This window comes from Chiloscyllium plagiosum, unplaced genomic scaffold, assembly GCF_037043375.1.
Source record: "Chiloscyllium plagiosum isolate Xiang-an unplaced genomic scaffold, Cpla_swu_hap1 HiC_scaffold_31, whole genome shotgun sequence".
Classification (NCBI taxonomy): Eukaryota; Metazoa; Chordata; class Chondrichthyes; order Orectolobiformes; family Hemiscylliidae; genus Chiloscyllium; species Chiloscyllium plagiosum.
This window is the reverse complement of record NW_028270169.1, coordinates 3,142,367-3,154,948: the sequence shown is the minus strand read 5'-3', so window position 1 is coordinate 3,154,948 and position 12,582 is coordinate 3,142,367. Positions and strand designations below refer to the sequence as shown.

At 55.6% G+C, this 12,582-nt stretch overlaps 1 protein-coding gene and 1 long non-coding RNA gene across 2 annotated transcripts in view; both read right to left on the bottom strand.

Annotated features, from left to right (window-relative positions):
- The window catches only part of serpinf2b (serpin peptidase inhibitor, clade F (alpha-2 antiplasmin, pigment epithelium derived factor), member 2b), a 77,734-nt gene extending 74,581 nt beyond the window's left edge, over nucleotides 1–3,153 (bottom strand). The window contains exons 1-2 of the mRNA XM_087977138.1: nucleotides 3,031–3,153; nucleotides 339–420 (exon numbers count right to left, since the gene is read on the bottom strand). Of these exons, the coding sequence (XP_087833264.1) occupies nucleotides 339–401 (63 nt within the window). The 5' untranslated portion in view covers nucleotides 402–420; nucleotides 3,031–3,153. The remainder of the gene's footprint in view (nucleotides 1–338; nucleotides 421–3,030) is intronic.
- Nucleotides 3,154–9,893: 6,740 nt separating this feature from the next.
- LOC148141842 (uncharacterized) lies at nucleotides 9,894–12,552 on the bottom strand. The gene is made up of 2 exons (XR_015752235.1): nucleotides 12,305–12,552; nucleotides 9,894–10,214 (listed from the first exon to the last, which is right to left on the bottom strand). It is a non-coding gene; the product is annotated as an uncharacterized LOC148141842 (long non-coding RNA).
- Nucleotides 12,553–12,582: the final 30 nt, after the last annotated feature.

Sequence of the window (12,582 nt, the reverse complement as noted above, 5' to 3'; positions counted from 1 at the left end):
GGCCATGGTGTGCAGGTAAGCGGCCGGGGGCCATGGTGTAGGGGTCAGGGGCTGGGGGCCATGGTGTAGGGGTCAGGGGCCGGGGACCATGGTGTAGGGGTCAGGGGATGCGGCCATGGGTTTCCTGATCCTGATCTCACTCACATTCCATTGAATTATTTGATAGTGCCCCTCAGGCCCATTTGAGGATGAACAGGAAGTTGGAGGTCTCCAGAAAAATGGGGTCCAAACAGTTGGGAAGTGAGCAATTAATGGTGCAGGAAATTGGGAAGAGAAAAGGAGAGAGATACAGTGAGAGAGGGTGAAGGGGGAACTCATTAGGAAAAGGTTACAATTACATTAGTTGTTGTGCTGGGTCTGATGGAAAACAGCATCAAGGGGAGGAAGATCCATGTGTTCATCCTGGAAAATTATGGAACTCTGTTAAAAGAAACATTGATTAAAATCACCGTCAGAGACGCACTAAGGGGGTCATGGAGAATGGATGGAAAACAAAACACACAACAAACAGTTAGACAGCGCGACGAGGGATGTATCCCTGTCCACTGCTGGCTGCTCTCCATCCTCCCTTCCATTCTCCTTCACGTTCAGCTGATTAATATCTCTGTCCCTGCATCTGATCCCCAACAGGCCATGTTCCCCCCTCCTCCAAACCCCACCCACCTCCCACCCCCAGGTCACCGCACACTCCCTGAGCTCAGTGACCTAGCAGCACCACATTCTCACCCTGTTCTCCAATCAACCCTGGCCCTAACCCCACCCCCAATCCCCCATAACCTCCCCCGCTCCACCCCTGAATCTCCCCCACCCCATTTCCTGAATCTTCTCCACCCCACCCCCACAGAATCTCCCCACCCCACCCCCTAGAAACTCCCTCATCCCAACCTCCAGAATCACCCCCGCCCCATCCCCCAGAATCTCCCCTTCCCTAGAATCACCCCCACCCCCAGAATCTCCCCCTGCTCCACCCCCATAAATCTCCCCCTCCCCCCACCCCTGAATCTCCCCCATCCCCCCACTCCAGAATCTCCACCCCCCGAATCTCCCCCGCCCCCCCACCTCCTGAATCTCCCCTGCCCAACCCCCAGAATCTCCCCCTCCCCCCACCCCTGAATCTCCCCCATCCCCCCACTCCAGAATCTCCACCCCCCGAATCTCCCCTTCCCCCCCCCCCCCCCCACCTCCCGAATCTCCCTCGCCCCCCCCACCTCCTGAATCTCCTCCTCCCCCTGGTCTAATACTAGCCACTGTCCCTTCAGATACTCTGGGGCTGAGCTGTGGAATTCCATCCCTCAACACTCACTTATACACACACATACACACACACACATTCACACACTGATACACACACACATACACACACACACAAACTCCCACTCTCTTTCACACACACACACATTCACACACTGACACACACACAACATACACAAAATGATTCACTCACACACACAGACCAAGCTGTCTAGACCTAAAACCTCATGGTATGCAGGGAGGGGGTGGGGATGGGGTTTAGGGGTCGGGGTTGGGAGTTGATGGTGGAGGGAGCAGGCCCCATTCTGTTTGAGACAGAGACACAGGCTCCAATCAGGGGGCTGCCCCAATCTGAGGGGATGCAGTGACGGGGGTGGGAAGTATTAATTCATTCAAGGTGTAAATAAACCCAAATTCAGGTCGCAACCTGTGGGCCAATAAAAAGGTTAGAGTCCATCCATCCTCCTCATTCTTCACTGCCTCAGTGAGGAGTGATAGAACAATAGAACCCCTACAGTGTGGAATCAGGTCGTTCAGCCCATTGTGTCCACACTGACCCTCTAAAGTGCATCCCATCCAGCCACACCCATATCTGTAACTCTGCATTTCCCATGGCCAATCCCTCTAACCTGTACATTTTTGTGGGAGAAGGCCTACACAGACACAGGGAGAATATGCAAACTCCACACAGACAGTGGTCTGAGGCTGGGATTGAACCCAGGCCCCTGGTGCTGTGAGGTAGCTGTGCTAACCACTGAGCCACCGTGCCGCCCACTTAAGGTATTTAAGATTAATTGTTACTTTTCCCTTAGTTAAAAATATTTCTTTTTATTCATGTTAATCTTCCCATTCTACTGTCCCACCCACCGCCACCTCTGTCTCTGTCTCTGCACCTCCCCCCTCACGTTTATCTCTTCCAGGTTTATAGAGGTTTCGACAGTTTACAAAAGCTCCCTCTAGTACCCTCCCACCCACCGTCTCTGACACGTCCCCAAACTCTCCTCCTTGCCCACACTCTCACATTCTCCCTCTCTCTCCCTTCCCTTCGATTCTCCCTGAACCACATTTCTGGATCTGAGAGCATGGCACCCGGTTTTGAACCTCATTGTGGGAAGAACTTGGGGAAATATGGTCTCATTCCACGTGTACATGTGCTGGGGTGGAGGTGGGGGGGGGGGGGGGGGGGGAATGGGCAGGTGGAGAGGGTGCGGGGGGGGTGGGGGGTGCAGTGTAGGTCAAAGAGAAGCCCTGCCCATATATTAGCAACTGCAGAGCCTGAGGACAGAGAGGAGAGCAATGGGTGAGAGAGAGAGCCACTCAGTGCCAGGGGACCTGCTCTCTGGTTACAGCAGCTCTGAGAGGGAGCTAAGAGCCCTGACAATGTGCCAAAGTGAGGTTAATGCTCACATGTAAAACACGAACCCCGGAGAATAAGGAGACCCCAGCCCAGAGTCTCAGCCCTGCTCTCAGTGTCATGTTTCATTGCTGTTGGTGATTCAAACACTGGCAGCGCTGCCTGTCCCTGAGTGAACCCCATAGGCAGTGACCCACCATCGGCCTTCCTGACTCCTCCTGCCACATTTCCCACTATCTCTCGAAAAGTGCTGCACAGTCAAACATCCAAACAGTATGTCAGAACCCTGGCAAAACCGTCAGCCCCAGCATTTTCACACATTACACTGGGAGAGGTAATCAGAATTCCAAGCTGCTGTCTGCAGCCGGGAGTTAAGAGGATCCTGTGGAAAGATCAGGAGATTCAGTGTAAGCCAGTGGTCTTACCTCAGTATTCACTGCCTCTCCCAGTGCTCACGGCGAAACCCCAAAGTGAGGGAAGGAACGGAGTGGACTGCAATCCCATGACATCAGCAAGTTTCTGAGTATTTGAACCTCCCAGGGGCCATTCACTTATTTATTAAACTCTCTTCAACAAACATTGAGCCACAGATTTTGTTAAACATTTGCCTGAAACCATCTGTTTATTAGGGAAGCTAGTCAGAGCATTAGGGAAAAATAAGGGATGGCCATTCAGCCCTTTCACGTCTGCTGCCATTCCAAATACTGGCCCCACCCACCCCTGAACACCCTTCTCCAAAAACACTCTCTTACCCTCAGATCACAGTCACAGAGATGTACACCATGGAAACAGACCCTTCGGTCCAACTTGCCTATGCTGACCAGATGGCCCAAGCTAATCTAGTTCTGAAAGCTCTCTGACTCAAAATCCACTGTGTTTTGGTCAGAACATTTCAGAATTCATACAAATTAGGAGACGGCCACTCAGCCCCTGGAGCCTGCTCTACCCTTTGATCGGATCATGCTTGTTCTGATTATGTCTATGTCCATGTCCAGCCATAACTCCACTAATACAGCAGCTTTCAAATTAAACAATGACCCCTCCACTGCCCGCTGGGTGTTGGGAAGGGGGAGGGTGTGGATTTTGGTGTGGGAGGGGGGAGGGTGTGGATTTTGGAGTGGGAGGGGGAGGGGCGAGGTGTGGATTTTGGAGTGGGAGGGTGAGGGTGTGGATTTTGGTGTGGGGTGGAGGGTGGGTGTGGATTTTGGTGTGGGAGGGGGAGGGTGTGGATTTTGGAGTGGGGGGGAGGGTGTGGATTTTGGTGTGGGAGGGGGAGGGTGTGGATTTTGGAGTGGGGGGGAGGGTGTGGATTTTGGTGTGGGAGGGGGAGGGTGTGGATTTTGGAGTGGGAGGGGGAGGGGCAAGGGTGTGGATTTTGGAGTGGGAGGGGCGAGGGTGTGGATTTTGGTGAGGGGGAGGGTGTGGAGGGGGGGAGGGGGAGGGTGTGGACGTGGTGTGGGAGGGGGAGGGTGTGGATTTTGGAGTGGGGGAGGGGGGAGGGTGTGGATTTTGGTGTGGGGGGGGGAGGGTGTGGATTTTGGTGTGGGAGGGAAGGGGTGAGGGTGTGGATTTTGGAGTGGGAGGGGGGAGGGGGAGGGTGTGGATTTTGGAGTGGGGGGAGGGGGAGGGTGTGGATTTTGGTGTGGGAGGGGGAGGGGTGAGGTGTGGATTTTGGAGTGGGGGGAGGGACGAGGGTGTGGATTTTGGAGTGGGGGAAGAGTGTGGATTTTGGAGTGGGGGAAGGGGCGAGGGTGTGGATTTTGGAGTGGGGGGAGGGGGAGGGTGTGGAAGGGGGAGGGGTGAGGGTGTGGATTTTGGAGTGGGGGAGGGTGTGGATTTTGGTGTGGGAGGGGGGAGGGGGAGGGTGTAGATTTTGGGGTGGGAGGGAAGGGTGAGGGTGTGGATTTTGGAGTGGGGGGAGGGTGTGGATTTTGGTGTGGGAGGGGGGAGGGGGAGGGTGTGGATTTTGGGGTGGGAGGGAAGGGTGAGGGTGTGGATTTTGGAGTGGGGGGAGGGACGAGGGTGTGGATTTTGGAGTGGGGGGAGGGCGAGGGTGTGGATTTTGGAGTGGGAGGGTGAGGGTGTGGATTTCGGTGTGGGAGGGGGAGAGGGAGGGTGTGAATTTTGGAGTGATTTTGGAGTGGGGGAGGGGGAGGGTGTGATTTTGGAGTTGGAGGGTGTGGATTTTGGAGTGGGGGGAGGGGGAGGGTGTGGATTTTGGAGTGGGCGGAGGGTGTGGATTTTGCAGTGGGGGGAGGGTATGGATTTTGGAGTGGGGGAGGGGTAGGTGCGGATTTTGCAGTGGGAGGGGGAGGGTGTGGATTTTGGAGGGGGAGGGGGAGGGTGTGGATTTTTAGTGGGGGAGGGTATGGATTTTGGAGTGGGGGGGTGTGGATTTTGGAGTGGGGGGAGGGGGAGGGTGTGGATTTTGGAGTGGGCGGAGGGTGTGGATTTTGCAGTGGGGGGAGGGTATGGATTTTGGAGTGGGGGAGGGGTAGGTGCGGATTTTGCAGTGGGAGGGGGAGGGTGTGGATTTTGGAGGGGGAGGGGGAGGGTGTGGATTTTGGAGTGGGGGAGGGTGTGGATTTTGGAGTGGGGGAGGGTATGGATTTTGGAGTGGGGGGGTGTGGATTTTGGAGTGGGGGGAGGGTATGGATTTTGGAGTGGGGGTGTGTGGATTTTGGAGTGGGTGGGTATGGATTTTGGAGTGGGGGGAAGGGTGTGGATTTTGGAGTGGGGGAGAGTGTGGATTTTGGAGTGGGGGAAGGGGCGAGGGTGTGGATTTTGGAGTGGGGGGAGGGGGAGGGTGTGGAAGGGGGAGGGGTGAGGGTGTGGATTTTGGAGTTGGGGAGGGGGGGAGGGTGTGGATTTTGGGGTGGGAGGGGGGAGGGGGAGGGTGTGGATTTTGGGGTGGGAGGGAAGGGTGAGGATGTGCATTTTGGAGTGGGGGGAGGGACGAGGGTGTGGATTTTGGAGTGGGGGGGAGGGAGAGGGTGTGGAATTTGGAGTGGGAGGGTGAGGGTGTGGATTTTGGTGTGGGAGGGGGAGGGTGTGGATTTTGGAGTGGGGGAAGGGGCGAGGGTGTGGATTTTGGAATGGGGGGAGGGCGAGGAAGTGGATTTTGGTGTGGGAGGGGGAGAGGGAGGGTGTGAAGTTTGGAGTGATTTTGGAGTGGGGAGGGGGAGGGTGTGGATTTTGGAGTGGGGGGAGGGGGAGGGTGTGGATTTTGGAGTGGGGGGAGGGTGTGGATTTTGCAGTGGGGGGAGGGTATGGATTTTGGAGTGGGGGGAGGGGTAGGTGCGGATTTTGCAGTGGGAGGGGGAGGGTGTGGATTTTGGAGGGGGAGGGGGAGGGTGTGGATTTTGGAGTGGGGGGGCGGTGTGGATTTTGGAGTGGGGGGAGGGTATGGATTTTGGAGTGGGGGGAAGGGTGTGGATTTTGGAGTGGGGGGAGGGTATGGATTTTGGAGTGGGGGAAGGGTGTGGATTTTGGAGTGGGGGGAGGGTATGGATTTTGGAGTGGGAGGGTGAGGGTGTGGATTTTGGTGTGGGAGGGGGAGGGTGTGGATTTTGGTGTGGGAGGGGGAGGGTGTGGATTTTGGAGTGGGGGAAGGGGCGAGGGTGTGGATTTTGGAATGGGGGGGAGGGCGAGGAAGTGGATTTTGGTGTGGGAGGGGGAGAGGGAGGGTGTGAATTTTGGCGTGATTTTGGAGTGGGGAGGGGGAGGGTGTGGATTTTGGAGTGGGGGGAGGGGGAGGGTGTGGATTTTGGAGTGGGGGGGATGGTGTGGATTTTGCAGTGGGGGGAGGGTATGGATTTTGGAGTGGGGGGAGGGGTAGGTGCGGATTTTGCAGTGGGAGGGGGAGGGTGTGGATTTTGGAGGGGGAGGGTGTGGATTTTGGAGTGGGGGGAGGGTGTGGATTTTGGAGTGGGGGGAGGGTGTGGATTTTGGAGTGGGGGGAGGGTATGGATTTTGGAGTGGGGGGAAGGGTGTGGATTTTGGAGTGGGGGGAGGGTATGGATTTTGGAGTGGGGGGAGGGTATGGATTTTGGAGTGGGGGGAGGGTGTGGATTTTGGAGTGGGGGGGAGGGTGTGGATTTTGGGGTGGGGGGAGGGTGTGGATTTTGGAGTGGGGGGAAGGTGTGGAGTTTGGAGTGGGGGGAGGGTGTGGATTTTGGAGTGGGGGGAGGGTGTGGATTTTGGAGTGGGGGGAGGGGTGTGGATTTTGGAGTGGGGGGAGGGGTGTGGATTTTGGAGTGGGGGGAGGGTGTGGATTTTGGGGTGGGGGGAGGGGGAGGGTGTGGATTTTGGAGTGGGGGGAGGGGGAGGGTGTGGATTTTGGAGTGGGGGGAGGGTGTGGATTTTGCAGTGGGGGAGGGTATGGATTTTGGAGTGGGGGGAGGGGTAGGTGCGGATTTTGCAGTGGGAGGGGGAGGGTGTGGATTTTGGAGGGGGAGGGGGAGGGTGTGGATTTTGGAGTGGGGGGGCGGTGTGGATTTTGGAGTGGGGGGAGGGTATGGATTTTGGAGTGGGGGGAAGGGTGTGGATTTTGGAGTGGGGGGAGGGTATGGATTTTGGAGTGGGGGAAGGGTGTGGATTTTGGAGTGGGGGGAGGGTATGGATTTTGGAGTGGGAGGGTGAGGGTGTGGATTTTGGTGTGGGAGGGGGAGGGTGTGGATTTTGGTGTGGGAGGGGGAGGGTGTGGATTTTGGAGTGGGGGGGGAGGGCGAGGGTGTGGATTTTGGAATGGGGGGGGAGGGCGAGGAAGTGGATTTTGGTGTGGGAGGGGGAGAGGGAGGGTGTGAATTTTGGAGTGATTTTGGAGTGGGGAGGGGGAGGGTGTGGATTTTGGAGTGGGGGGAGGGGGAGGGTGTGGATTTTGGAGTGGGGGGGATGGTGTGGATTTTGCAGTGGGGGGAGGGTATGGATTTTGGAGTGGGGGGAGGGGTAGGTGCGGATTTTGCAGTGGGAGGGGGAGGGTGTGGATTTTGGAGGGGGAGGGTGTGGATTTTGGAGTGGGGGGAGGGTGTGGATTTTGGAGTGGGGGGAGGGTATGGATTTTGGAGTGGGGGGAAGGGTGTGGATTTTGGAGTGGGGGGAGGGTATGGATTTTGGAGTGGGGGGAGGGTATGGATTTTGGAGTGGGGGGAGGGTGTGGATTTTGGAGTGGGGGGGAGGGTGTGGATTTTGGGGTGGGGGGAGGGTGTGGATTTTGGAGTGGGGGGAAGGTGTGGAGTTTGGAGTGGGGGGAGGGTGTGGATTTTGGAGTGGGGGGAGGGTGTGGATTTTGGAGTGGGGGGAGGGGTGTGGATTTTGGAGTGGGGGGAGGGGTGTGGATTTTGGAGTGGGGGGAGGGTGTGGATTTTGGGGTGGGGGGAGGGTGTGGATTTTGGGGTGGGGGGAGGGTGTGGATTTTGGAGTGGGGGGAAGGTGTGGAGTTTGGAGTGGGGGGAGGGTGTGGATTTTGGTGTGGGGGGAGGGGTGTGGATTTTGGAGTGGGGGGAGGGGTGTGGATTTTGGAGTGGGGGGAGGGGTGTGGATTTTGGAGTGGGGGGAGGGGTGTGGATTTTGGAGTGGGGGGAGGGGTGTGGATTTTGGAGTGGGGGGAGGGGTGTGGATTTTGACTGCCTGAGTGTGAGGAACTGTTTACAGACATATCCCAAAATGCCCAGGCTCAGGTTTTAGGAATTTGCACCCACCCTCCCCCTCATTCTGGAGCCCTGCCACCACAGGATATGGTTCTCATTATCAACTCCATCAGCTCTGGTCATGAGCTTCAATGCTTGTGGGAAATCAGACAATGATTTGAGGGAAGTTTTCAGTTTGGAAGAAGTCCCCAGTCAGTTTGACCTGATCCCACTACTTCGACATCAGGCCCATGTCGAGAAACCTTCCTGGGATCTAGGACTGTGTCATCACCTCCACTGTCTGTGTGAGCAATTGGAGAGGATGTGGGAAAGGAAAACATTCCCTCACTCAACCTCCCATCAACTACATTTATATAGTGTCCTTTACACACAGTTAAATGCACTTCTGGAGAAATTAGACAAGGTGCCATGTAAGGAAATATTTGGTCAATTTGACCAACCATTGGTCAAAGAGGGAGATTGAAGGGAGTGTTTTGAAAGAGTTGGTGGTGCAGGGGGGTGGGCGGAAGAGTGGGATTCAGGAGCAAGTTACAGTGCATGGAGTCTCAGCTGCTGAAGGCATTAGTTAAATTTGGAACAACAGAAGTCTGGGATGAGACAGATCAGAATTGTGCAGTGGTTATGATCTTTATCACTCACTTTGAATCCAAATACCAGCCCAAGGCATTGAATAGCTCTGTTCAGCTGCGGCAGGTAAGGAGCGCCCATTTCCGAAACGTACATAGCACCTTGGACAATATTTGATTTATACCAGGTAGGGTGAAAGGTTTGTGACTGACACCCCATTGAAGCAGCCAACACTGTTTGAGTACAATGGTGGCTGTGATCTAAATATAACCTACTGTTCTGGGGATCTCCAAAAGCCAATACAGGCCAGGAATCTGAGGAAACCACTCACAAAATGGAGAAAGGTTTGCTTGGTCACAGATGGAGAATGCTCCAGTCTGGAGCCCTGGTTAAGGCTGGGTTCAACCACTTACCACACCAACAACATGACAAGGGCAACTGGGAAATAAATCACAATACTCTTGCACTCATCACAGGATGAGAGAATAAACAACATTTATTGCCAGTTCCTCATTGCCCCTTGAGAAGGTGTGTGTAAGCCAGCTTCTTAAACTACTGCTCTGGGTTGGCCCACAATGCCCTTAGATTCCAGGATTCTGACCCAGTGACAATGAAGGAACAGCAATACATTTCCAAGTCAGGATGGTGAGGGGCTTGGAGGGGAACTTGCAGGGGGGTGGTGTTCCCATGTACCTACTGGCCTTGTCCTTCTAGATGGAAATGGTCATGGGTTTGGAAGGAGCTGTCTGAGGATCTTGGGCAAATATCTGCAGCACATCTTGTAGATGGTACACACTGCTGCTACTGAGCATCAGTGATGGTGGAAGTGGATGTGGTTGGTTGCTTTGTCCTGGATGGTGTCGAGCTTCTTGGATGTTGTTGGGACTGCCCCCAGGCAGGCACGTGGGGAATATTCCATCACACTCCTGAGAATATCTTTCACTGCCCTACCCCTCAACAGCCTGACCCAACCTCCTATCCCAGCTCATTGAGCACACTGATGCCCCTGCCATACCCCCAAGCCCACCACGTAACTCTTAAGGCTGGTGCTGTCCAATAAAAAAGCCAACGCACAGATTTGAAGTTTTGCTTTTATTTATAAATATTCACATCAGTGGATGAATCAGCTGTATTTCTGGAATGTTCCTGTGCACTGTTCACCCAGAGAGGCACAAAAACAAATTTTAATGGCTTGTTACCGGAGGTCAGAGGGCATTCATTGAATAGGTCCCCAAGGCGATTAGCGCACCCTCTGCCCAGGCCATGTTCATTGTGAAGACCAGCTGTTAGGCGGGATTCGGAAGAGGGAAACAGCCCCACTCCTACCCCGGGAACGTTACTGTGGGATAGTAACCCGCTCCTACCCCGGGAATGTTACTGTGGGATAACCGCTCCTGGCCCGGGAACGTTACTGTGGGATAGGAACCCGTTCCTGGCCCGGGAACATTACTGTGGGATAGTAACCCGCTCCTGCCCCAGGAACATTACTGTGGGATTGTAACCCGCTCCTGGCCCGGGAACGTTACTGTGGGATAGTAACCCGCTCCTGGCCCGGGAACGTTACCGTGGGATAGTAACCCGCTCCTGCCCCAGGAACATTACTGTGGGATTGTAACCCGCTCCTGCCCCAGGAACGTTACTGTGGGATAGTAACCCGCTCCTGCCCCAGGAACGTTACTGTGGGATAGTAACCCGCTCCTGGCCCAGGAAAGTTACTGTGGGATAGTAACCCACTCCTGCCCCGGGAACGTTACTGTGGGATTGTAACCCGCTCCTGCCCCAGGAACATTACTGTGGGATAGTAACCCGCTCCTGGCCCGGGAACATTACTGTGGGATTGTAACCCGCTCCTGCCCCAGGAATGTTACTGTGGGATAGTAACCCGCTCCTGCCCCAGGAACATTACTGTGGGATAGTAACCCGCTCCTGGCCCGGGAAAGTTACTGTGGGATAGTAACCCACTCCTGCCCCGGGAACGTTACTGTGGGATTGTAACCCGCTCCTGCCCCAGGAACATTACTGTGGGATTGTAACCCGCTCCTGCCCCAGGAACGTTACTGTGGGATTGTAACCCGCTCCTGCCCCAGGAACGTTACTGTGGGATAGTAACCCGCTCCTGCCCCAGGAACGTTACTGTGGGATAGTAACCCGCTCCTGGCCCGGGAACGTTACTGTGGGATAGTAACCCGCTCCTGGCCCGGGAACGTTACTGTGGGATAGTAACCCGCTCCTGCCACAGGAACGTTACTGTGGGATAGTAACCCGCTCCTGCCCCAGGAACGTTACTGTGGGATAGTAACCCGCTCCTGCCCCAGGAATGTTACTGTGGGATAGTAACCCGCTCCTGCCCCAGGAACGTTACTGTGGGATAGTAACCCGTTCCTGCCCCAGGAACATTACTGTGGGATTGTAACCCGCTCCTGCCCCAGGAATGTTACTGTGGGATAGTAACCCGCTCCTGCCCCAGGAACATTACTGTGGGATAGTAACCCGCTCCTGCCCCGGGAACGTTACTGTGGGATAGTAACCCGCTCCTGCCACAGGAACGTTACTGTGGGATAGTAACCCGCTCCTGCCCCAGGAACGTTACTGTGGGATAGTAACCCGTTCCTGCCCCAGGAACGTTACCGTGGGATAGTAACCCGCTCCTGCCCCAGGAACGTTACCGTGGGATAGTAACCCGCTCCTGGCCCGGGAACGTTACCGTGGGATAGTAACTCGCTCCTGCCCCAGGAACATTACTGTGGGATTGTAACCCGCTCCTGCCCCAGGAACGTTACTGTGGGATAGTAACCCGCTCCTGCCCCAGGAACGTTACTGTGGGATAGTGACCCACTCCTGCCCCGGGAACGTTACTGTGGGATTGTAACCCGCTCCTGCCCCAGGAACATTACTGTGGGATAGTAACCCGCTCCTGCCCCAGGAACATTACTGTGGGATAGTAACCCGCTCCTGGCCCGGGAACATTACTGTGGGATTGTAACCCGCTCCTGCCCCAGGAACGTTACTGTGGGATAGTAACCCGCTCCTGCCCCAGGAACATTACTGTGGGATAGTAACCCGCTCCTGGCCCGGGAAAGTTACTGTGGGATAGTAACCCACTCCTGCCCCGGGAACGTTACTGTGGGATTGTAACCCGCTCCTGCCCCAGGAACATTACTGTGGGATTGTAACCCGCTCCTGCCCCAGGAACGTTACTGTGGGATAGTAACCCGCTCCTGCCCCAGGAACGTTACTGTGGGATAGTAACCCGCTCCTGCCCCGGGAACGTTACTGTGGGATTGTAACCCGCTCCTGCCCCAGGAACGTTACTGTGGGATAGTAACCCGCTCCTGCCCCGGGAACGTTACTGTGGGATTGTAACCCGCTCCTGCCCCAGGAACATTACTGTGGGATTGTAACCCGCTCCTGCCCCAGGAACGTTACTGTGGGATAGTAACCCGTTCCTGCCCCAGGAACGTTACTGTGGGATAGTAACCCGCACCTGGCCCGGGAACGTTACTGTGGGATAGTAACCCGCTCCTGACCCAGGAACGTTACCGTGGGATAGTAACCCGCTCCTGCCCCAGGAACATTACTGTGGGATAGTAACCCGCTCCTGCCCCAGGAACATTACTGTGGGATAGTAACCCGCTCCTGCCCCAGGAACGTTACCGTGGGATAGTAACCCGCTCCTGCCCCAGGAACGTTACTGTGGGATTGTAACCCGCTCCTGGCCCGGGAACGTTACTGTGGGATAGTAACCCGCTCTTGCCCCAGGAA